The following is a 24329-nucleotide window of genomic DNA, read 5'->3' as shown; positions in this document are numbered from 1 at the left end:
ACATGTTTAGGGTTGTCTTGGTATTCAGACATTAACTTAAAATGGGCATCAATGTACATCATGTGTACTGTCAGGATACTGTCTCAAATCTGAGAAATCAGTTAATACATGTGAGAATTCTGACAAAGTTCCTATGATGCACACAATAACAGTAAGTACAGTATTACAGTGAACAAAAAGACCACACTACTAATATCACTGCAGCTCCTCTTCAGCTGCGTTTTCTCTTCTGTTCCCTATAGGGTGCAGGCTCTCACCCTTACATAGGCTGCACTGTCATGGCTCTGTCTATCATCCAGCCAATTATGGCAATTCTCAGACCGGTCCCAGAGTCCCCCAGGTAAGACCTAAAACCAGATTTTAATAACTCTCTGACTTGCTCATCACCGTCTCAAGTAAGTGGATTTTAGCCCTGTTGGGTCCTAGGATTTTTAAATTCATCCATGTTAGCTGAAATTATGCCAAGTCCTGTCTCTTTGCATCTGCAGGAGGATCCTTTTCAGCTGGCTACACTTTGGAGTAGGCACTGCTAGCCAGGTACTTGTGGGTAAGAAGACTGATTAGAAAGTGTTTTTTTCTGGAGAAATTGTATGTGATTGCTGCAAGTTGCTGGTGTGTATGGCCAACACAGTATGCCTGTTGGTGAAATAACACCACATTTGGTGTGGATATTGTAGTGATTATGTTCCACTAATTTGGTTATAATGGCACTCTATTTCCAAGTTTTTGGAGCAGTTTAAATCTAAGTAATAAAAATATCTACTCTGGCAGAGGAGAACTGTTTTAAAGGACAAAGCTGGTGTCATTTTTATTTTGGTGTGCTAATGAGTATTTTGGGCAGCAGGACAGTGGCTGTGGACAATAGATTTTAGAAGCATCAGTTAATTGTTGGTTTAGCTCTGCACACAGAGTGACAATAAGAAATATGTACAGAAGAAAAAATTTAAAATATATCTTTACAGTTTATTTTCACAGAATGGTTTTTAGATGTATTGTGTGCACCATGATCTAAATGTCTTTCTTACACCCAGCCTGAGAGTGAAATTCCAGATAAAGCACTGACTGTTCCTCTCTCCCTCCCAGCGGTGTGTGTGTTCCTGGGTGCTGCTCAGCAGGCGCTTCTGCTACCCAGTCCTTGGTCTCCTGCAGTGCTGACTGGATGGGTCCTGTGGATCGTGCTCACAGACCTGCTGCTACTAATCCACTCCTGTAGACGCAGAAGTAGAGGTACTACAGACCAGTGTTAGCGTATGATGACAGACTGCAAAAATGAAATGCAAAAGTAATATCTGATTATCAGATAAAACTGCATTTTGACAAAGTTCATGTTGCTGTCCCCTCTGCGTAAACACCCCGAGCAGCCATGATTCCTCCTCCGACCTACTAACACTGCCAACTGCGTTCATTAAATGCACCTATGCCACCAGGGCACTCTTCGATATATGCTTTTAATTTCCTCTCCTGTTAGCTGTGGATTAGTTCTTAATGCCTGGAGTAAACAGTTGGTATTACCTGTTGTTTGTTTCAGTTAGTAGTAAGTGCTGCTGCTGCCTGCAGCAAGAAATCAATTGTTCTGTTCCAACACATTATGACTAAAGCAAAAATGATTATTAGACTGTGTGTGTGAGTGCATGTGTTTGTGTGTGTGTCAGAGGTGGGTGTATTTATGTGGGTGTGAGTGAATGTGAATGCTAAATAGCTTGGAAATGTCAACCATCTGTACTAGTCTTGAAATGAGAGACCTAATATGAACTCTTCCGTCATTTGAGAGGACAGCAGTGGGAAGACTGTGTTCTTTCACTATGCAGTGATGTTCAGATTTTTGATATTGCATTGCTTTTGAAATCGATGTATATGAACTAAAACTGTATGTAGCATTTCATGTTTTAGTATTCTCTGCTTAACAAATATGTCTGACTAAAAATCACATCTGTGTCCGCAGGAAATAAAAACAGCGATGACAAAGAGAACATTTTGTTTGTTCAGTTCGAGAGGTGGCAGCATGGAGAGGTGAGACTTGCCTTGATTCATTTTTTTCTTTTTCTTTTTCTTTTTGGTTGTAGTTTTTTATTTTATATATCTTACTCCCTTTATTGATTTTTAAATACAATTTCTTTCAGAGTCCCAAAGTCAAGAAGATGGTGTTGGTAGTGTTCCTAATAGGAAACACAGGGTTCCTGGCTGCCTTTATAAAAGCTATTTCAAATGTATAATTATGACAAATGATCGCCATATATGAGACTATCTTGTAAATGTTGTGTATGTTTTTACATTGTGCTGCCTTTTCATCTAGTGCCACCATCAGGGGTTAAAATTTCCACTATGACACAGATCAATGACAAGGTATTTAAAATCTAAATATAATGGCCAAACTGTCCTATAGTTAGTTGTATGTTAATGCTTCCGATTATTCTCCAGCATCAAACCTAAATTTCACCTGCTCACAAAAACTAGGCCAGATTTCAGTTAAAATTTACTGAGCACATTCACCACAAAATGAGCCATTTCCATTCTGGACAGCTCTTCAACTTTTAGTGCCAACCTCAGGCTAAATTGTCATCTTGGCAGACAAATAATCTCATAATAAGCAGAGCATGTTATGTACCCAAACAAATAAAGGTAGCCAACATTCTTCATATACATCTTTTATTGTTGCACTAATCTCTTCAATACTTGCATGAAGAATACAAAGTGAAAAGTCCCTGCATATTTAGTGTAGTTCAGTTAAGAGCCCAGTAAACCCAAAAAATCAATGGCAGGGACTTTTCACACCATGTTCATACATCAGCAAGTAATCCTTGAGATTTGTAAGCTATACTCTAACAGTGAAGCATACAAACATGAAACGTAAAACAATGCTGTTTAAGGTCAGTTCAATCCAAGGTCAAGAAAGTACCAAGCTCTTATAACCTGCTTTTCAGAGTAGCTGGACATATCAAGGCTTTGTAAATAATGATAAACATTTCTTTATTAAAATCAGCAGATACCACTTAAGAAAATCTCTTTTGAAAATGTCTTGTTTGTGGTCATGCATGTCACAATAAAGGGAACCACAAAGAAAAGTGCTTTAAAATGAATACTGGCCTACAAATGCCCTGATACATAAAAATTGAAAGAATGTTGGAAAGTAAAGTCAGAATTTGATTGAACATTTACAAGAAGTATATGTGAGTACACTGTGGCCTCACTCTGTATAAGTCAACATTCATTTATAGTGCTATTGTATAAAGAATAAAGTAGGTTAATCTGCAGAAACCTATTTTATTTATTTATTCATTTATTTGCTTATAGAATTTCCAAAGCGCTGACATTAGATTTCAGACAATGGAAATCCACATTCCACGTAGTCTCATTGGTTCCCTAGTTTTGAGTGCCGTGGCAGCAGTGTCAACAAATACCTGTACTTCCTGGATTGTCCTACTATAGGTCATACAGAATAATGTGGAGCTAGCTCAATCAGACAACTCAAATGGTTCTTTGTCTTTAAGTATCACTCAGGGGGTGACAAAACTGAGATGCACTTTTATATTTACCATCACTAAAATCTTGACATTTACTATGAGTTTTTTGAGTGAAGGTTTGGGTGTAATGTTCTGTATATTGTGCTCATTTATGTCCATCCGGCTCACCCTGAAATATCATTTGCAGCAAAAAAAAAAAGCATAGTACGAAAATACAATTAATATACACTGAGCAATGTAGCATTTGCTTTATCAAGACTTACAATAACATCAAAATATGTTTTCAAATCTGATTTACATTTATAATGTCCAGAAAAGTTTAGCAAAGAGTGGACTCAACAATACAGTTGTCTAACATTCAGGCATCGTAGCAAAAAAGCTGTATTTTTTTGTTTACTGTCAGCAAATTATCTTTTATATAAACTAGAAGTTCAGTTGTTTTTTTTTTTCAAGTCAGTCTTAATGCAATAGTCACATATCATTATGTTGAAAGAGTTTTTGGGTAGCTGTAATCATTCCTGGTTGACACACTGACAATTAAGCAGTCTCTTCAGAGCGGTTAAAGTTGTGTGTGTATATATATGCGCGTGTGTGTGTGTGGATACACACACACACACACACACACACAGGCTATCTAAATCAGAATCAGAAAATCCACTGGCATGAGATATTATTATCATCCTTATTCCCTTAGGGCAAGCAAAAGGCATTTTGGGCATAGCTCAGTTATGAAATCCTACCTAGATGTAAGGCTGATGACAGCACAGTCACTCAGACACCAGAGCTGAGAGTATTGGTGTGGCCAACAGAAATGAGTCACACTGCCCTGACTCACGCTGCCCTCCACCACAGTTAGGCTTGTGGTTGTGTCTTTTTAAGACAAGATTCCGTTTATAGCCAGCCACGTTTTCTCAACAGATGCATCGACCAATCGACTTCTAGGAGTTACCCATACTAGTCTCTCACGGTCTGTATTTCCTTGTTGAGCTACAGTAGAGCAATACTTTTGAAGTCTGTAGTCACAGGTATATTTGTTGGTGGTGGTGTGTTAAAGTCTGCTTTCCCATCAATTTGTGGTCCCCGTTACCTGAAAGCTACGCTAATCCTTATTTTTCTATTTACAATGGATCAAATAACTATGAGAATTATCACCAACTCTGCAGTTTCCCTCAGCTGTGCAGGGCATCTCAGCACCTTTCAGCTTACTGTTGCTTACAACTTTATTATTTTGGTTCAGTCTCAGTTCACTCAGCAACCTAATTTCCTGCAACATCAGGCTGCTGGTGTGAGTTAAAAAGCTCAGAGAACTGTACACTACCAGTTGACAGACTCAGTAAGAGACTAACTGGTGAACACAGAGTAGCATTTAGCAGCTAAAGAGACATATACCTCAAGAATTGGTAGAGATACAAACTAGAGCTGAAAGGAGTGAATATTGTATTTCAGGTGGGCACAAAGCTCCAAATCAGGGACCATGTTGCTCTATCTCCACTGGATGCGTAAATAGGAAACAGATTACTGACACAATCTCCATAACCATAGTTTGTTATAAAAAAAACTACACTGTTTGTGCTAGCCCCTAGTGACCCAGAAAAATCAATTACTTATTAATCTCAACCCAACAATAGCCCTGGCTTCAAACCATAACCTAACAATAACCTAAATTAAGCTCTATCTCAAACCTAAGAGGGCTGCTCTCCCCCTATTCAAATGGGATACAACACTAAACGTAATATTATGTTAGCAGTTTCTGATTACAGTGACCAATAACTTTTTCTACATTCAGCATGTGAGTACTGTATTAGCCTGATAATAAAAGCCCAATCAGGGATCAGAGAATCTCTGTTTCATCCAGTGGCAGTTTTTCGAGCTGCTGTGCTCCTGGATTGGACTTTTTAAGCAGTTCTTCATTAGGCAATGGGACACAAGGAGCCATGCAGTTACTGAATGTTATTGCATGACACATGAACTGATAACCTGGGTTTTCCTCTGTAGATTGATATATTTTTAATACTTGCCCTGATTGGATAGGATTAGCCTATTTATACCACAGCCACTTACAGTTCAAAATATTTGCATCATTTATTCTTAATTTGGTTCAAATGGAATGTGTGTGTTGGCACGGTTTTTGTCAATCTTGTAATAAACATTACTACTACAACAAGTAGTAGAAGCTGTAGCCTAGTAAGAGCTGAAACCAGCAGCCTTCCAGCTATGAGTGCTGATTCAGACGTAATGAGGACATTTCAGAACTGTGTGGGCATCTGAAAATAATGTACACCCTCCGTCCAGAATCAAGTGCTCACAAGTGCTTACTTTGTGTATCAGTTCTCTTTGGACTTTGTCCAAACTAATGTGGCCATAAACATTCTCATTGTTTTTCTTTTTTTTTTCTTTTTTTTTTTTTTGCCAAAAGCATCACAGAAGCAGAGTTTAGGTTATGTCACAACATGAAACAAACAATTGCAATGCTGTATCTAACTTGAATGAGAATAACACTGACAATCGATGCCCTTATATGGCAAACTGTTGACTTGTTCCTCTTCAGTCATTTTTTGTAAACTCGCCCGCCTCCCAGCGCAGAGCCATGGCACTCTTGCGTCTTCCTCCTGTGTAGACCTCTGGAAACTGAGAAAACACAGCTGACTGTTTACCTGCTTTCAAAGCACTTCTACCTCCTCCTCCTATTGTAATATTACAGTATTGCTGCTTTGAATCACCAAGCTAGTTTTTTTCCCTTTAAAAAAATGTGCAATTTAAGGGTACACTTGGTGGATGCATAGAAATCATATGCATGTGTAATGCATTTGTTTTCCCATAAGGTGCAACACAAAACTAGCACCATATAGATTAATTGGACTGATGTGATTTTGAAGCATTTGAGCAAGAGCTTACTCTGTGATCACACGATAAAGCAGAGCGATCCATCCTGTAGGCTGTTTTCATTGGTGATGATGGTGAGGACTTGCATTTCACTGGTACATCAGCTAAAACAAAGACCAAAGATCATCATTAGCCTAAATCTATACACATACAGATGTAAGGTTAGGAAAAAGTATGAGTACAATGTAATTAATAATGTATTGTACTACAGTTACTGTTGTGCTGACATACCTGAAGTGTCAAATGTCAAAGTGTCCATGTGATTTGACAACATCCTGTCTGTATTGAACCTGTCTTTGCCATACAGATTTGCTCTCTCTTTCCTCAGCTCCTCCTCTCTCTGCTTCACCAACTTAATCTCTTCATCCACCAGTGATATTGTGCTTCTTGAACGCAACTTGAAAAAGGGATTGTTCAGGAACATTTTTTCCTGTGGCTGCTCATGGGCTTTGTTTAGGGAGAACTCAGAGGCACTGCGAATAATCAGGTTGGATGTCTCTAGGATGATGAGGTTGGAGCTGTTGTCCTCGGAACGCCATTCACCTGACCTAGCTGCCACATTGTCTTTGCCATGTCTGGGGCTGGAGGTAAAATCATTGCTGGGGTCGAGTATGATAACATTGTTTGCTGACACGTCATGTTTCAGTGGTTCCTTAGTAGGTGAGGAGGTGATGATGAATGATGGTGTCAGTGGAGTGCTTATGGATCTGGGGATACTTCGTGATGGAGCACAATCGGTTGATTTGCCCATCCTGGAGAGTCCTCTCTCTCTCCTGAAGTTTTCCTCCCTCTCCATTGATATGCGAATCTCCCTTTCAACTGGTGTTTCTGGGTCATCGTAAGGCGACCTGTAACTGGAATCATCCAAGCCAGAATCCTCTGAGCAAGGGCTGAACTGGGTGTGAGAATAATCCCCACTCAGATTCAAGTTCTCTAGTTCATGTGCTTTCTTGTGCGTTCTTTCAATGTTGCGGACCGGTGTGTACATGAAGCTGTGGCTGCCGTGGAAACTGGGCTGTTTTGTGGTGGGTAAGACGATCTTGTTCTTGGTTTGCTCCTCCATTTCTCGCCACTGTTTACGAGCCAGCTGGAAGTCCACATGCTCCGTGCTAACATTTTCACTCTTAGTCTCCTGTATCACACAGAAATCTTTAGGTAGCTTCTTGTTTTGATCTGCATTGATCTGCTGTTGGTGGGTGGTGTGATTATGATTGGCGTCTCTGCCATTTTCACTCTCATCTTCAGAGATTTTGGATAAACCTTGAAGCCCTAAAGGGTTATATTTAACCTCTTGTGTAGGAGTGGGAAAGGAAATTATATCCTCAGGTTGTTCCAGAACTTCTTCCACTTGTGGAACCTCAAAACAGACCTCTTCAAAGTTGTCTTCTTCTTCAAAGTCTGTCACCTCAACTTTCTGCACAAAGAGCTCTTGAGCACTCAGCTGAAGACTGTCCAAATATGAGTCGTCATCTTCTTTATTTATAGAAGAGGAGAATATTGTTCTCCATTTTTCGTCAGTTTCACTATCTGAAGAGGCCGCTGCAATTTCAACTGTCAGGCATTCATCCATTTCATCAGGGTCAAGGTCATGACAGGATTCATTGGACACATCAGACATTGCCTCTTCTCTAATGCAGTGCTCTAATATCGACTCCTCTGTAATGGGTGGTTCAAATAGGATTTCATTGGTCTCTGGGTCATCCTCTGTTTCTATTGGCAGATTTTTATAGCCATCATTTTCAGGATTAAGCTCATTATCCCCAGCCTCAGGCTCTGGCTCAGGGTATAACTCTAGCTCAGGGTCTTGCAATGGGTCAGGGTATAACTCTAGCTCAGGGTCAGGGTATGGCTCGAGGTCAGGGTCTTGCTCTGGCTCAGGATATTGCCCAAGTTTAAGGTTGTCCTCAGGTTCAGGGTATTGCTCTGGTTCAGGGTCTTGTTCTGGCTCAGGGTATTGCTCTGATTCAGGATCTGGCTCTGGCTCAAGATATTGCTCCGGCTCAGGGACTTGTTCTTGCTCAGGATCTTGTTCTGGTGTGTCCTGCCTCTTACGATGGGCCTCATTCTCATAAACACTGTCAGCACTGGAGAGTGTGTCAGACACAGATGAGGTGACTGATTCATTCCTGTTAAGCTCTTCATGCGCTGGTTCTAATATCAAAACTTCCTTTTGATCTTGACAAGGCATTTCAGTGCAAACACTGGTCTCAGAGCAGTCAGGGTTTTCAGTCTCAATTGTTCCAGTTGGCAGGTCAGTTAATAATGTGCCAATCATTGCCTTTTCCCCTAGGGAATCTGATGAGTCTGTCTCTAAACAAACTTGCTCATCATCTGCACTGAAATCCTTCCGCTCCTCAGGTGAATCAGCCACAGCGACCTCCACTTCACAGTCCATCGGCAGCACTGATTGTTCAGTGGTTTCCATGGCGACAGAGAAGGAGTTGTGATTCTCAGTTGTGCTGCAACCTTCGTTCAGTTCTTTTCCATCTGCCTCTCTATCCACCAAGGTAGCTTTCTGAGAAAAGAGAGAATAAAAAACAGAGACATTCATTTTCTGGGTGGGAGAAAGAGAACTGGATAATTCTGTGCATACAAATCAATAATAGTGTTCTTACAGTATCCTTACTTCACCCTGGCTTCTGTCTGCAGTATTCCTAAGCCTGTCTTCCTCCAGTGCCTCCTTATATTTTATATGTCTTTGAGTTTACCTAATAATGTGTCAAGTCTTTGCCTTTGCTTGTGTGGCATACACCCAAATAACCAGCAAAGATATCACCATGTGAAGAGATAGAAGAAGATGACTTGCACTCATCACTTGAATGACAAGCCAGGGCTATTATGTGGACATATTGTTCAATATTGCACTCAATATAACCAAGCACATTGGAGAAATCAGTACATTGCAGCTTATTTATATTTACAGTGACTGTGAAATACAGAGAATAGGGTAGAAATGCTGTTGTGGCCCATACAAATAAGACCCTGTATTGTTAGACTGAAGATTTTATTTGTTGCAATTATAACTTCTGTCAATATAGAACTTACAATAGTCATCATCGTCGTCATTATCAACACCATTGGCAAGAATGGTTTAACAACAGTCCAGGATGTTATTGTGACTGTGCCACCAATGTGGCAGATCTTCACAAGCACACTAAAGTTGTCCACGGATGACACTTAAATGTTCTGTGCCAGGCGGAGAAACACTTTCAGATGTATCTGTGGAGGGATAGGGGGTGGTGATGACAGTAGTGGGGTGTATGTGGGGGGTGTCTCTATGTTGTTTGTGCTTGCCGTTGCTGTGCCGAGTGAATGTGTCCCTAAGTGGGTTATGTGCAGAAAGAGAGAAAGCACATCAAAAGCTGCTGAATTAGATGGCATTATATCTGTTCTTATGTAAGACTGCGGGACTGGGTCTACCTCCCACACACTGCTGAAGTGTCCCTGCAAGATGATTAGCTGAGCCCCACAATCTCTGTGTTCACACACGCAGACACACACTCACTGACATTTAAATTACTATTACTAGTCAGTGTGAGAACCATTATTGACTATATTGATTCCTTGACTCTGAAATATTAAGATCCACTCCCTGACTGCCATTCACTTTCCTGCCAGCTCACTGTGGGTAACTGTGGCTAGAAAAATTCACACTTCAGCAAGATGTAAATTCACTAGGCGTCTGAGCACACCTTTAGTTGCACTGTTTTGTAGCCTCATACAGCAGAATATGCATTGGTAATGTGTCACAGCTCCAAAATTGTCTTCCTCTAAGCTTACAGCATCCATAGGCAGTGTTTATAGAAGGATACTTCTTAAAAAGGCCAACTTTTTGGTTAGAGCTGTGTTTTGGAGTTAACAGACCTGTATTTATGTTTGTATTTATTTATTTAATGAACTATCCATCTATTATCTACACCACTTATCTGTTCAAGGTCGCGGGGGTGCTGGAGCCTATCCCAGCTGACATTGGGCAGGAGGCGGGGTACACCCTATATAGATCGCCAGTCCATCGCAGGGCCAACATATAGAGACAAACAACCATTCACACCTACGGGCAATTTAGAGTCACCAATTAACCTAATGTGCATGTCTTTGGATGGTGGGAGGAAGCCAGAGTATTTAATGAACTAATTAAGTTATTTATTTTATCTTATGGTGGCGCTGAGGGTCAAAACAAAAATGCAAGCGCACACACTTGCATGCAGACAAACAGTGGATTAGTTCCTCTGCTTCCCTCTTTGAGCAGAATGTCTCAGCTGAACAGTAAAACTGTCAGGTTGCTACTTTTGACACCTTTTGAAACAATTTAATTTGCTATGCTTTTTTTCACATAGTCTGAATGGCTTAACTCCACTTTTTAGCTTATAGACGTTCAAATGATGAAGGTCTATAAAACATGATAAACATATTCAAGAAAGTCAAGATTGCAATGGAATTTTGAATGCAATCAATCTGTATCAACAACAAGACCACAGACAAGTACCTTCATTTAAAAAGGTTAAATACTGTGATTGCAGCATGGTATTTGGTGTACAAAAGCACAAAGTTTGTCGTCTAACAGGCACTATTAAGCCCTAGATGTATAGTAAGTTCGCATGGATCTTTTGATGTGCAGCATGAGATGCCACTTAGGCACACTGCACATGAATAATTCATCAAGAACCAACCGTGTGTAAGAGATTTGTGATGTTAACCATTAACTTGTGCTAAATTCAGAAGTAGTTTAGACCTGTCATAAAAGACATGAAGAAAATGCTATAATCTGAACCCCAAACGCACGAATAAAATAAATAAGTCAAATTTAATGTAAAATTAATATTCTGTGCACCAGATCATCATCCTCTTGGCATGACATTTTTCTGAGAGGTGTTTTAGATTTTATGTTTTTTACTGGTATATTTTGGCACAGTTCTTTCACTTCTCTCTCTGCCTCAGGACTTTCCTGCAGGTCTCTGTCCAGGATCATCCTCTGTTGCAGAATGCAGTGTAACATCACCTACTGCAAAATATAGATTACTCAGTGATTGCCACATGACTGTCTTGCATATTAGTCATGGACTGTTTTACTATTAAAAAAAGATGCACCAGAGCCCAGGGTTCACATCCAGTCCCCCATCTGTAGTTAGGTTTAGACAACAAAAGCACTTTAGTTAAGGAAGGTTGAGGAAAAACCTTGTAAATATTGTGCTGCAAGTGCTGTTGGTGCCTAAATGTAATCATAGTCATAATGCATTCACAACAAGCAGATATTCTGTTTCAACATTGCAACATTCAGCAAGGAATATCAACCCACATTTTCTGCAGTCCTTTGCACCATTGGTTAACAAGTCTGCAAATTATATGACACATTCTCTGTGACTGACTTGTGGACTAAGCAGGCAGATACTGTCTGAGTGACCGCGACTATGAAATTCTTGGGTAAATACTGAGTATTGTTGGATCAATGCAAAAAATTTGATCGGTATTTTGCACCAGTGTTGCTGTCCCACTCTGTGGAAAGCTCTGGTTGAATCCACATCACATTGCAGCTGAGGTCATGTGTTCCTGCTGCCATGTATCGTGCCAGAAGCTCACCAGGGCCTGTGGGCTCTTTTCACTCCAAAGCTCGGAGTATTTAACAGGATACCCACGGCTGCTGACTCCAAACATTAAATACTGCCAGCGCCGGTCCACTCTCCACCAAGTTTCTAATCCTTCTGCCTTCCTCTTTCTCCATATCCCTCTCTGGAACAGATATAGTAGGCACATTCCTTTCATCAAGCATGCTCCTGCATAATGTGACCAAGCAGAGTCAACCAGAGACTGGTATCAGCATTTGAGCTGCAGTGGCTGTTGTGACAATGCTTGAATCGCCCTACAATGAATATAATCATTTTAGTGTGTGAACTACACCAGGGCGAAACAGTACAGGATGTACTGCTCTCTGCACAGACTGACTTGGCACCTTTACAACAGCATCAGGCAATTTCTGAATATCTGTATTCAGCACCCTTCATTTAGGCTTCTTTCACAGCATGCAGCATTGCATTTGCAACTAATTGTCACATCATAGATTCACTTTATTTTACCATACATAATTCTGGGGTCAGTGTAGTTACTGGAAGGGAATCTCCACACAGAAAACTACATATCAAAAAGAATTAAAACAAGTGTCTTGCCCAAAATCTGCTTGTTTGAACAACATTTCTTAACTGTTTTGTGCATCAGTGAATCTCATTATTGCCACCTAAACTTGCAATTATAAAAAGAAGAAAGCTGCTATAAAAGACTGTGTATTCTGCAACATTTATGAGGAAGTTTCATTCACAAATATTTCACCAGAGTGAAAATAAACAAATAAACTCAGTGGAGCTTCACATCCTTCTGATAGAAGTCATCACACAAAAGATAACAAGATTAGTGGAGTCAGAAGTATTTTGTAGGAGTATGACAAAATTGGCGACTGGCACAAATTCTGTTAAATCACTTGTATGAGCCTGTTCTGAACAAATCCGTGCATACAAGTGGTTTTTACAAGAGGTTCAACAATTACTTTCTCAATATTTCTCTAGGGGGGAGATCCCACTGTGAAGTGAAACATGCAGGTGTAACTGAACTTGAGTGTTTTACAGTGAGTTTAGGGTACAAATATTTGTATTTATTAAAAAATTTATCCATACTGGACTTCTGTCTTGATACTGTACATCTGTTTATACATAATAGCTATTCAGCTTCACTTGATATGTGGCAACAAGACTGTTCTCCCAAAGAAACATGGGTAAATGGCTGAAAATATTAAAGCTAGGCACTATGGATGGATAGCAAAACGTGCAACAGCCTTTTTTCACCTAAAATGTATTCACAAACTAGCAGCATGACTTTGAAAGATAGATAAGCAGAACCAAATATGATAAAATGATCAACCGAATTCATTCATGGCTGTGACAGAACAGAATAAATTTCTAGTTCACATTGAGAGATCAGTAAAATTACTTTCTCTGTCTCTTTTCATCCACAACTGGACACTTGTACTCCCTTGTTTGCCAGTGGAAGTTTTTAATAACACACACACACACATACACTCACATGCCTACAAGGACACGTGCATGCGACAGACTGAGTGCCATGGTAACCATCAACAGGCCTGACACTTAGTGCACTGCTCAGCTGTCGCCTCCTCTACCTCCCCCTCACCACCTCATCAGCAGACTGTTAAATGTGATGGGAAGCGGTGCTGCGTTCAAGTCGCATTCGAAAAGTGATAAATGAAGATTTCCTACAAAACAAATTCAGCTCGTCACGTTGGAATCTTGCTGTGTGACAGTTACTTTTAATATTTACCATTTTTCATAATGAAACTAGAACTTCCAGACTGTGATTGAGAAATAATTCAGGAAACTTCATTCAAAATGCCAATGACATAATTATCTCTACAAAACTACCCTACTTAACAGTCTGTCATGTGGCTCAGTCTGTTTGTCAGGGATGGAATGTTTTTAATATCTTTATTTTCTCCTCCTTTTCTTGGCCTTTAACAAACATCATCTCCCACAACGCTAAGAACATTGAAAATTAAACATCAGCAGGTTTACAGAATGAAGCTGTGAGAGTATGAGAATAGACAGGAAGGGTCAAACAACATAAATGCGTTTAGGGAGCAGAGATTACAGCTGAGAAAATGGACAGATGCTCTGTGTCACAGATGAGGAAAATGACAGATATGAATACCTTAGTTTATCTTTGTTAAAATCACAGTCAAATATCAAGCAATAGAATAGACCCTTGTTATCTTAGAACATGGATAGTGAACCCCAGAATGTGTTTCCAAGAGATTTTGTCGAGTTGTCGAAACTAGTGGACTTCAGGACTTTTTACTGCTGTATGCAGCTAGGCTAGCAGTTCCCATTTGTTTCTTAATAAGATGATAACCAAATGCATTTCCTAAAAAATGTTGTAGCGTTCCTTAAATTAAGTTCATGATGCAACACCAGATCTATCAGTAGCAGGTTCTGTTTGTAGTCCTTTAAGATTTGACCTAAAATAAGACCTATGATTATTATCAAGGATTTACATCTGCAGTAAGACTTGAGTGTTGGGGATCGCTGATGTGAACTGTTTGATGTCTAAATAATATTATACAGAGTATGGTCTAGATCTGCTCTATATGAGCAGTGCCCTGAGATAACTTCTGTTGTGAATTGGTGCTATATTAATAAGACTGTTTTGACATGACTTGACATGGCAGAGACAGGATTATTTTACTGAAGCTATAGATATAATAGTATTTACAGTAGTACATATTTTTTCTCAAGAATTCTTATGTTTGTGAGATTGCAAAAGTCTGCAGATCTCATCATGAATAAAATCAGATATCCATTTTCTACTTTTTTATGCCTCCAGAGCATAATACCCAAAGTCTCTAAATAATTCACAATACATGAAAAACTAAACTTACTGTACCGCATTTCCTCCAAATCCCTACAGCGTCTGACTGACAGGATGTGGGTTTTCCAGTAACATAACTGTACTTTGACATCTCTTCATGTAAACATGGTTCATTGCAGTGCTGAGTCATACCCTAGTTTGATTTTAATATTCAAGCATTTAGAAAGGGTGTTACATGAGTCTGAATGTGAATGTCCATTATTATGTCCATTATTATTAGCTTCAGTACAAACCGAGCCTTTTATCATCCTTCCCTCATCTTGTTTAATGTCTGTTTCATGCTTTTGTAGCAAGTCCATGGGGGAAAAAAATGCTTTCGTAGCACATAGTGAAAATTCTCTACAGACTGCAGGCTAGATCCTTTTTAAGAATTCAAATGGATATAGATTTCTGAATATTCTGCTAGCATTCTACTAATAGCTTTCTTTGAACAAGTTGTGAACTCATCTCTTATCCAGCTGCAACCAAACTCCCCAAATATAATGAAAAATGTACAAATTAATAGCATTTTAAAAGTCAGTCAGTAGCTTAAGTTTTAAAATGTACTTGAATCCAGCTATTAAATAACCAGTTCTAGGTTCACAATGCAGAGAGCTTGATATCTTACTCCAGTCCAAAAACTGGTGTGGCACACTGTTGCACTGTATAGAGTGTCATGTTCCATAGAGCTGAGACATACACACCGTCATCATGTAGTAGATCATCCACACAGAAATCATATCCAGAAAACACTTTCCAAATAACACAAACAGGTAGAAACAAATTACACAAACACTGCTACTCCATACGGTCCATATGGCGACTTGCTTGTGTGTGAGAGTTAAAGACACATACACTCACTCATGCAGGAGTATTGGCAGAACTGTCATTAAGATGAGCCTGAGAGTGGAGATGAGGCTCCCTGAGGCTGTTTCCTAATGACAGACACACACAATGCTAATCAAAAGCATGTGTTCCATCTAGTAGTGAGGGCAGTAAGTGTAAAAAAATATAAATATATCACAAATTAACAGTAAGTTAGGAGAACAAATATTGAATTTGATGATGCTGAGCACCAGACAATCTGTATCAAATCCGTTGTAGAAAAAAATAGCACAGATAGTAATGATTTACATGTCAAAAACAACTTTCATTTTGTGCCTCATTACAAATGACCATTACTAAAATGATCATATGAGTGTTTCCTGATCTGCAAACCTCACTGGTTAAGAAAGGTTTAGAGACAGAGAGAAAATCCCAGTTCTTACAGATTCACAGACACATGCTCCCTCTAACTCCATAAGTGTGCATAGCGGTGTGATTGTGAAATGAGCTGCACCTTCTATGAGTGTGCAACTCTGCCAAATTTGCACATGGAAATAACCCAGACTGCATATCGTTGGGGTGTTAAAACAGTGAAAACAGGGTGTTTACATGTGCTGGAATGTTGTTGGCTCTCTCCACTAAGCTGATTTCTTAAACATCAAGTAAACATGAAACTGCAATCTGAAACTAATGCGAAGTAACCTTTAGACATCTGAATAAATTGGCTTCCACCCCTGAATTTGACTATTTGTGTGGCGATGTGTTTGTGAATTTAACCAGGTTATACTGAGATGAAACTCCTTGGTGACTCAACTAGCCTAGCACCTGGTTCAGATAGGTTTGTTACATCATGTTTAATGCAAACTGTTTGGTTTGGGTTAGACCAAAATTGTGCTCATGGTCAAGGAAAACAATGTTTCTAAGAGATGAGAAAAGAGCATTGAAGACTGTTGACATCCGCTGTGGCACCAGTATCAGTGTTACACTTTGTACATATTAGATCTTGAATATGATTCACATAGCTGCCAGAGGTCTGCTGTCAGGAAAATGTAAACGGGCTGCTTTAAGTGTTGAATGATGGAAACTAACACTGCTGTTTTCCTGGTGAAGTAGATTTCTCCAAGAGATATAAAAAGCCACAGTCTACTGTCAGTGTCTGTATTATTATGGCAGATGAAAAATGTTAAAATGATTATCTCTGCGAGAGTGTCACTAAAATCAAGAAAGACAATCACTTGAATTGGATGCCCATTTCTCTGGAAACAATTAATCTCTGAGCTGAGTGAGGAGCAGTCGAGACATTTAGCTCTTCGTAAAATGTCACGTTGAAAGTGTGTGGTTGAACACGTGCAAGCATTATTGGGAGGTTTTTATTCTCTAAACTCAAGGCCTGACATCTTTGTGAAAAGAGGAGTGATTGGTTTGAATCTTAGAGGAAAAAAGGGGACCTTGAAATGAAGTGCTTCTGTATCAGTGGAATGGTATTTATGTAACAGTTGGGGAAGCCTAATATGCATGAAGCCTATGTGCACCATATTATATTACACATGAAAAGGCTTCTTTCTGCCTTTTTTATATCCATTGGACGTGGACGTCCTTTCCTTCTGTCCGCTCTGTGATCATCCTCAGGCAAAAGGTGTCAGAATAGGACTGATTTCTGCTCTGAATTTATTCCATCAAAATTTAGATGACTCTACACAAAAGTGGTAAATATATTCATCATTAAAAACAATAGTCTAACAGTATAACTCTGCCTCTTTTTCTTCTGAATATATTTCAACCTGTCAAGACTAAATGAAAAGATGTGGGCTGTCAGGACTTTCTTTTTTCTTCAAAGCAGCAGAAAATGAGAAAGAAATATTATTCTTTCATCATAACACCCTCACCCACACACGAACACACACACATATACACACATACATCAGTTAAAAGCCCACAGCAGAATCATTCTCCATCAGTTTGACAGGATCATCATGCATTACAGCTCTTGACATTGAGTATGAAGTACAGGGAGGGAACAGAGTCAGGCCATCATCTGCATCCCAGAGTGGCTACTGCGTGAGCACTAGTGATTGTGTGTGTGTGTGTGTGTGTTGGAAAGCTGAGTTTGACTGCATTCACTTGTAGGTGAAGAGCCCCAGCCTGATAGATGAGATGAATATGACAGAGACATCAGTTGAAGTTCACTCAGAGGGATACAGATTTGTCAAAGGGATACATATGCTTTGTGTGCATGTGTGTGTGCGTGTGTGTGTGTGTGTGTAAGTCTTTGTCGCAGCTATACACAGGCACTGCCACATGTAAGAGTTTTCATTTACTGGTAGTGAAAGCCTCAAAAAGCTCCGTCCCTCTCTTCACCAAGAATTCACATGCAATCATTGCAGCGGACTGTGCAACAGCTGCTGCAGGCTAAACTGCTCATATAATACCATAATTTTATACTGTCTATTAAGAAACACACACCACTGAATGGAATATTAAGCATTCATTAAGTATTAGAAAATAAGGCTGTCAATAATCAGTATTTTCCTCTCTGATACAGAGCTTCATTATTGTTCAGAAACTATTAAAAACACACCAGTGAGCCACACTGTCGCACTGGGTAACATGTTCCTTCATTAGCATGAAAACACATATTGTAGATTATTTTGACTCAATCCCACATACAGTGCTCTGCTGCCAGGAAAACCCACTAGAGCAGCAAATGTGTATTAGTCTGCCACTTTAAATAGTCCCCAAGAAATGAGGGTCTTTAAAAAGCCTGTTGAAAACAAGAACATATGGAATAACATTAGCCTGACCATTTATGCACTTAATCACAAAAAAATAGGTTGATTGATTGATTGACATGCAATACATATAGCCTACTTGTATTGGCTTACAAGACACTAAACAGCAACAATCAAGAGGAACATGTAACAGATGATGATGTGTATTGGAATCAGTGCAAAAAAGAATCTGAAAACGATCTGAAACCATAAAAAGCCTGCTCATTACTTTCAGCCAACTACAACCTATCACAATTCTTTAACTTCTTCTTTTACTACTTTTGTTAAATAGTAGACTCCTTAGGTTAGTGTATAAAGATTTGAATCTTTAGTTCCTATGTACGTACGTAAATACAAATAAATGCTGCTCTTCAGGAATACCTTCACATTTTAATTGCTCAACTACGCACTCAGGGACTTGATATAATGGTTAAAATACTTGTTGGAGTGTTTTTTGGTGCATTAGCAAAATAAAACAAATGTTAGAGGCTCAGTTCATGTAAAACTGAAAATATAAAATCTATCATGATGAACTTGCGCCACTGAAACTGTAAGCGTTTATCCACTCTTTACAAGGACAGTTTAACCTCATTGCTTACTCACACACTCTAAGCCACAAACACACACACACACACGTGCATACACATACACATACACACACGCACACACTCACAGACTACTGCAGCTACTCGATACACAGCATATTATCAGCCCAATAACTGCTTTGCTGGGAGGCTTGCACCATCCCTCCATCCACATCAATACCAAACACATGACATGATTTCCATTTTAGCAGCCGGTGTGGATCTATACTCTGACACAAAGGAAAATCTTTGCAAACTTTTGGATGCATGTCTGTGTGTATGTGTGTGTGTGTGTTAATGGACCTACCTGAGACAGTGTGGCGGGCAAATGCAGAGAGCTCTGCTCTGTTTCTGACTGCAGCCTCGCACTGGCAGCTTTGCCTGCCTGCTGCTGCCTCTGATTGGATGACTGGTGGAAGGGGGGGTGTACTAGAGACAGCCAATACTTGAGCTCTCTCTGATGAACACAGACTCGGGCAAAAAAGGAGCTCATCTTTTGCTCACACACTCATTGTATCTCACAGTGGGACTGATTTGAGCTGCTTGCGTATTTCTCTCCACTTGTTGGAAGAAGTATAAAAGCCTGAATGCCCATAGTTACTCCTACATTTACATCATTAATTAAGGACTTCGGGTTATAATTGTAAAAAAAAAAAACAACAACAACAACAAAATATATTGGCCCTATAGGCTTGTTTTCCTGGTGGCAGAATTAGAATTATATTCACAAAAATTTTGTTTTGGCAACATTAAAAATTTCATCTGCAATAATTGATTTTATGCCAACTTTTCTCTGCTAATGCTCCACTATGTTCACCAGCTAGTCTGCTGCTGTTTGGTGCTAAACCGGTAGTGTACAGTTGGTTCGTCTGAGCTTTTATTCACTGAAAACAGCTGCCTGCTGTGGCTGCAAACAACACTGTAAGAGAGGTGAGAGTGAACTAGTTAACAGTCAAGTGGTGGGCAGATAAACAGTGAGCTCTGTAAAGCTGAGGGGAACAGCAGATTCAGAATTCTATGTTGGATCATCACTACCAGAAACAACTTTGATGTTTCCTTAGATTTTAGATTTTCTACCGACCTGATTTGTATCCCTCCCTTCATGATTGATATTATATGATAAATTATTGAATTTATTTTTCCATATTCAAAAAAAGAAACCTCAGTTGGAGCACAGTGCTCCGGGTTGATAAATGAATTACTGAGCTGTGTGAAGTAGCACTGTCAGGAGTTTCACACTTTATCCAAGTGCTCAACCCAAGTTACACAATGCAAGAACAGACATTTGGGGTGCAGAGTCGGAATGAAAGAAGAGCCATTCTCACTATTGCAAGGTACCATATGACTGACATAGTGTGATTTATGGTATTATTAGATTGTTAATACTGATGCAAGAATATGTAAGCACCATTTTACTGGTGTAGCTGCAGCTAGTCTTAAATGATATACGTTAGGGAGTTTAGTTCAGTGGTTATCAACCCCTCTCAAGTTCACATGATAAATCTGAGGGGTTGTGAGATGATTCATGTGAGAGGGAAGAGGAAAAATTGGAAACTGGACTTCTTTGAGCCTCAAAATGAAATGAGAAGATCTGAGAAGCTTAGAGGGGAAATGTCTCTAAGGTGGAATGGCTAACAGCTCTTAGACATCTGAAAAATGACAATAGACCTCAACTAGATTCCTTTTACACTTTCTCAAGCCTGACAAGTCAACTACTGATCTTTAACAGTGCATTGTCTTTTATAAGGTTATCAAGTTTTTTTCATGTAAAATCTTATTCTCAAAGTAAAGTAGAACTATAGCTGTTGAATGCAGTTGAGCAAAAAGTAAATGTTTCCTTATGTTCCTTATGCTACATACTTGACTGGTGTTTGTACTGAACTTGCTGTTGTGAAGCAGTTGAATTGTTCTGAATCTTCTTTTCTCTGAGCTTTTCAGCCACACCTTTACTTTACTTTAAAAAAAAAATGTTATTCATGTTAAGTCAACCAAATGTAGCTGGGGAGGGAGGTAGACATTAGGGAGATGATAGCCACACAGAACCACTGAGCCACAGCTGCTCAACTGGGCTGATAATGGCAACACAGCACTATCTCTCTCTCTCCCCCTCTTTCTAGCTCTCTTCATCTGTCGCTACCTTTCTCTTTCTTTTTCTGGCTGTCTCTGATGTTTTACACTTTTTTCCTCATTGAGTCCCCGGCCAATTTGTGTAGCGGTCCACTGGGAAAAGTCCCAGTTCTCCTGATGGCAACTCTGCTATTGGGAATAACAGCGCACCCACTGATGGGTTGCAACTCACCCTCTGGATAGAAACATCAACAACCACTGTCCAACAATTCAAAAATGGGAGACTGCTGTTTATCTCCCTCTTCCCATTAACAGTCAACACAGATTTATTTTAACTATAACTGATTCTGAGGTAGTTGTTTTAGCCCAAACCACAGTTTTTCTCTAAACCATACCCAGGTAGTTATATGTCTAAATCTAACTAAACCTTTACCATAGAGGTTGAGATCAGAAAATTAATATGTTATACAGATTTTAAAAAATGTTTTTTTAGTTTGAAGGACCAATATCCACCCTAATACAAATGAGGAAAAACTAATTTTGCTTCCTTCTCTTCAAAATGACTTTGGACATTTTTAAAGCTATTCAGGAAGTGCAAACTACACTATACCAATCATTTCAAGAACCAAAAGACCAAAAAAAAAAAAAAAAAGAGAGAGAAAAAAAAGAATAAGGCATGTGTATTCCTGTCTGAGTATAATCATACAGTGGTTAAGTACACTCTTGCAGGCAAATGGAGTGACAAATTAACAGTGAATATTGAATTTCAGCACCAATAAATAACAATGGATGGCCCTGGGTTTCTCACTTTTTAGGTTTTTGTCTTACATAAGGAGTCACTGTTATATAACTGTATCCCTTAAGCATGATATCTAAAGTGCCACCTTGTTTTTTTTCCACCCTCCTCCATGTTTTTCATAATGCCACGGAGAGACGCAGAGAGGAAGAGAAAAGCAACAAGCAAGGACCAATGAACAGAGCAGCGGCATTCAGTTCACTCAGCTGTGAGTCCTTGTGTCCACACACACACACACACACACAGTGTTCAGAGCAAACCTGCTGTCCTCGCTTCATACAGACCAGCTCAGACATACACATGTCACGTTTTATAAACATATTTATTTTTATTGTCATTGTGATTCAAAGATGTGTCCTTGCCTTGGTACTAGCTTTAGGTTTCTTTGTGAAATCTAACAAATTTACAAATGTATGTGTCTTCTTGTAGTTGGATTGGTGATTAATCCAGGTGACTAATATCAAATAGGCCACAGTTTAAATGACAGCAGTTAGTTGCATTGGCATGAAGGAAAGTCTTCTTCTGTTCATACAAGATGTTGAAATTACAATAACGCACAACTGCTAAAAACAACAATGTCACCATTAGATGATGAAGAAATCTCTTTTAATCACAAAGTAAGTAATACCACACAGCTCAGTTAGTTTACAGTTACAAAAAAAAAACAAAAAAAACTTCTTCTCTGCATGATTTAGATTTACTTCCTCATTTGAAAAAAGGCACCACTTTAAAAATAAGCCATATTTGATGGATGTTTCTAAGCTGTAATTAATGGTAAATAAATATTTTATTAATGCTTTTTATTTTTTTTTAACAAAGTATGTGGACATCTCACTCATATGTGATAGTTAGACATGTGAGTTTGACACAATGGGCATTTATGTCCAGCTATAAAATCTCCAGTATTCTCTTTTTCGGCATTCCATCAGCGGCTGGCTGCAGGGATTTGTTCCCATTCAGCCTCAAGAGCATTAGTGAGGTCCAACACAAATGTTGGGTGATAAGCCCTGGCTCACAGTCAGCGGTCCAGTTCATCCCAAAGGTGTTGAATTGGTTTGAGGTCAGGACTCTGTGTGAGGCAGTCAAGCAACAGTAAACTGGGAAAAAACATTTCTTTATGGTGCTGGATTCATGCCCAAAAGCATTCTTGTGTTGAAACAGTAAAGAGCATAAACTTGGAGAAATAAAATAAAACATCATTGTATACTATGTTAAGACTTGAGTATCAGTCCACATACTTTGGGCTACATAGTGTAATAAGGATGTCATTTGGTTTTCCAGATTCCTGTAGTGTAACTATCTCTGCTGCAGCTAGACCAAAATCAATGTATTTATTTTTTAGTCTAGATGAGGTCAGTAATGATTGTGTGTTTAACTAATATTTGCAGTTAAAGGGTTCTGGGTTACTTACTTTATAATAAGCCATCAAGTCCGCAGATATGTATGGCAGTATACTATCAAGGCTTCCCCCACCAAAACAATGTTCAAAAGCTTCTTTCTAATGAATTATGAGACAAGCAAGTCATACTGGAAACCTAGCCAATTCAAATGTCTTAGTATTAGTCTATAAAGCATTAATAAAGGGTTTATTTATTTTATTCTATTTTTGCAACTTACAGATTTATATATAAAGTATATAATTTTAGACAGTGGTACCATAGATTAAAATAAAATACAACTGCATTGGTCAGGCTTTGACACATTCTGTGCCCGTGTTAATGGACTGTGTAATGAAACTAATTTGCCAAGAGGTGGCAATAAAGCTTTCTGAATCACTGAGGCACAAGGGCTGACTAACACTGCCTGTGGCTGTCAGCCGTTTTCCCTCAATCAAGGCAAAGCACAGACGTGTCAAAATAAGGTTTTCTTCAACAAATAGCGCACAAAAGGAAAAGTTGTTGTCTTTTTATTGCATAAGAAAATAAGAATGGCACCTGGTGTAAGGCTGAGAGATGGATTGGAGGTTATGCATTCACACAAAAGATATGTTCTAATCTATAAGCCAAATGGAAAAACATGGTGAAGGACAAGAAAGATAGAAAAAAGAAACCAGAACAAATTCCATTCCCACATTCTTCAGTGACCCAGTTTCTCAGCAGCTGGTGAAGTTCTGTCTTATCTTCCTGTTGAGCACAGCTTCATCTTCTCCATATTGATGCTGCCTGTGTTTGCCGACTCATTCCCCCTTTGTCCCTGCAGGTAGGGACTGTGCTTTCCAGGCTTGTGGATGAATGTTGGCTTGTGGAGCTCCAAATCATCCAGTGTGTGTTGGTGTCTTCAGTAATGTCTCTGCAGCCTGTAACCTTGGCTATACCCACTTTAGGTTGGAAGACTTTGCTCTTGTATCCCTCTGGGTGGTATGAAAGACATTCATCCCCCTCACTTTCATTTTTAACAGACTGGGCCTCACCACCACCACCACCACCATCATCATCATCATCATCACTATTAGCTATGATGACCAGTTCAGCCTGGATGTCATCTTCCTCTTCGTCCGCAGCGTTCTCGTAGCCATGAAGATCATGGTGACAGGTTCTGA

General features: G+C 39.3%; 2 protein-coding genes across 5 annotated transcripts in view; one reads left to right on the top strand and one right to left on the bottom strand.

Moving 5' to 3' along the window:
• frrs1b (ferric-chelate reductase 1b) overlaps nucleotides 1-24329 on the top strand; it is a 62596-nt gene that overhangs the window by 14062 nt on the left and 24205 nt on the right. For 2 of the 4 annotated variants that reach the window (XM_051066724.1, XM_051066723.1), the window contains exons 14-18: nucleotides 243-340; nucleotides 489-547; nucleotides 1084-1227; nucleotides 1943-2010; nucleotides 21934-21998. In XM_051066724.1, coding sequence (XP_050922681.1) covers nucleotides 243-340; nucleotides 489-547; nucleotides 1084-1227; nucleotides 1943-2010; nucleotides 21934-21998 — 434 coding nt within the window. Of the gene's footprint in view, nucleotides 1-242; nucleotides 341-488; nucleotides 548-1083; nucleotides 1228-1942; nucleotides 2011-2120; nucleotides 3256-21933; nucleotides 21999-24329 lie in introns of those variants that run through there. The other 2 variants (XM_018698818.2, XR_001963478.2) reach the window with 2 other exon arrangements.
• On the bottom strand, nucleotides 2630-19491 carry LOC108898778 (uncharacterized). The gene is made up of 4 exons (XM_018698817.2): nucleotides 19235-19491; nucleotides 6576-8859; nucleotides 6357-6448; nucleotides 2630-6089 (listed from the first exon to the last, which is right to left on the bottom strand). Exons 1-4 carry the CDS (start codon nucleotides 19418-19420, stop codon nucleotides 6006-6008), a joined length of 2646 nt encoding a protein of 881 aa, XP_018554333.1. The 5' UTR covers nucleotides 19421-19491; the 3' UTR covers nucleotides 2630-6005.

The sequence above is a fragment of the Lates calcarifer genome, linkage group LG24, assembly GCF_001640805.2.
Source record: "Lates calcarifer isolate ASB-BC8 linkage group LG24, TLL_Latcal_v3, whole genome shotgun sequence".
Taxonomy (NCBI): Eukaryota; Metazoa; Chordata; class Actinopteri; family Centropomidae; genus Lates; species Lates calcarifer.
Note: the sequence above shows the minus strand (reverse complement) of the source record. Positions and strands in the feature narration are given on the sequence as shown.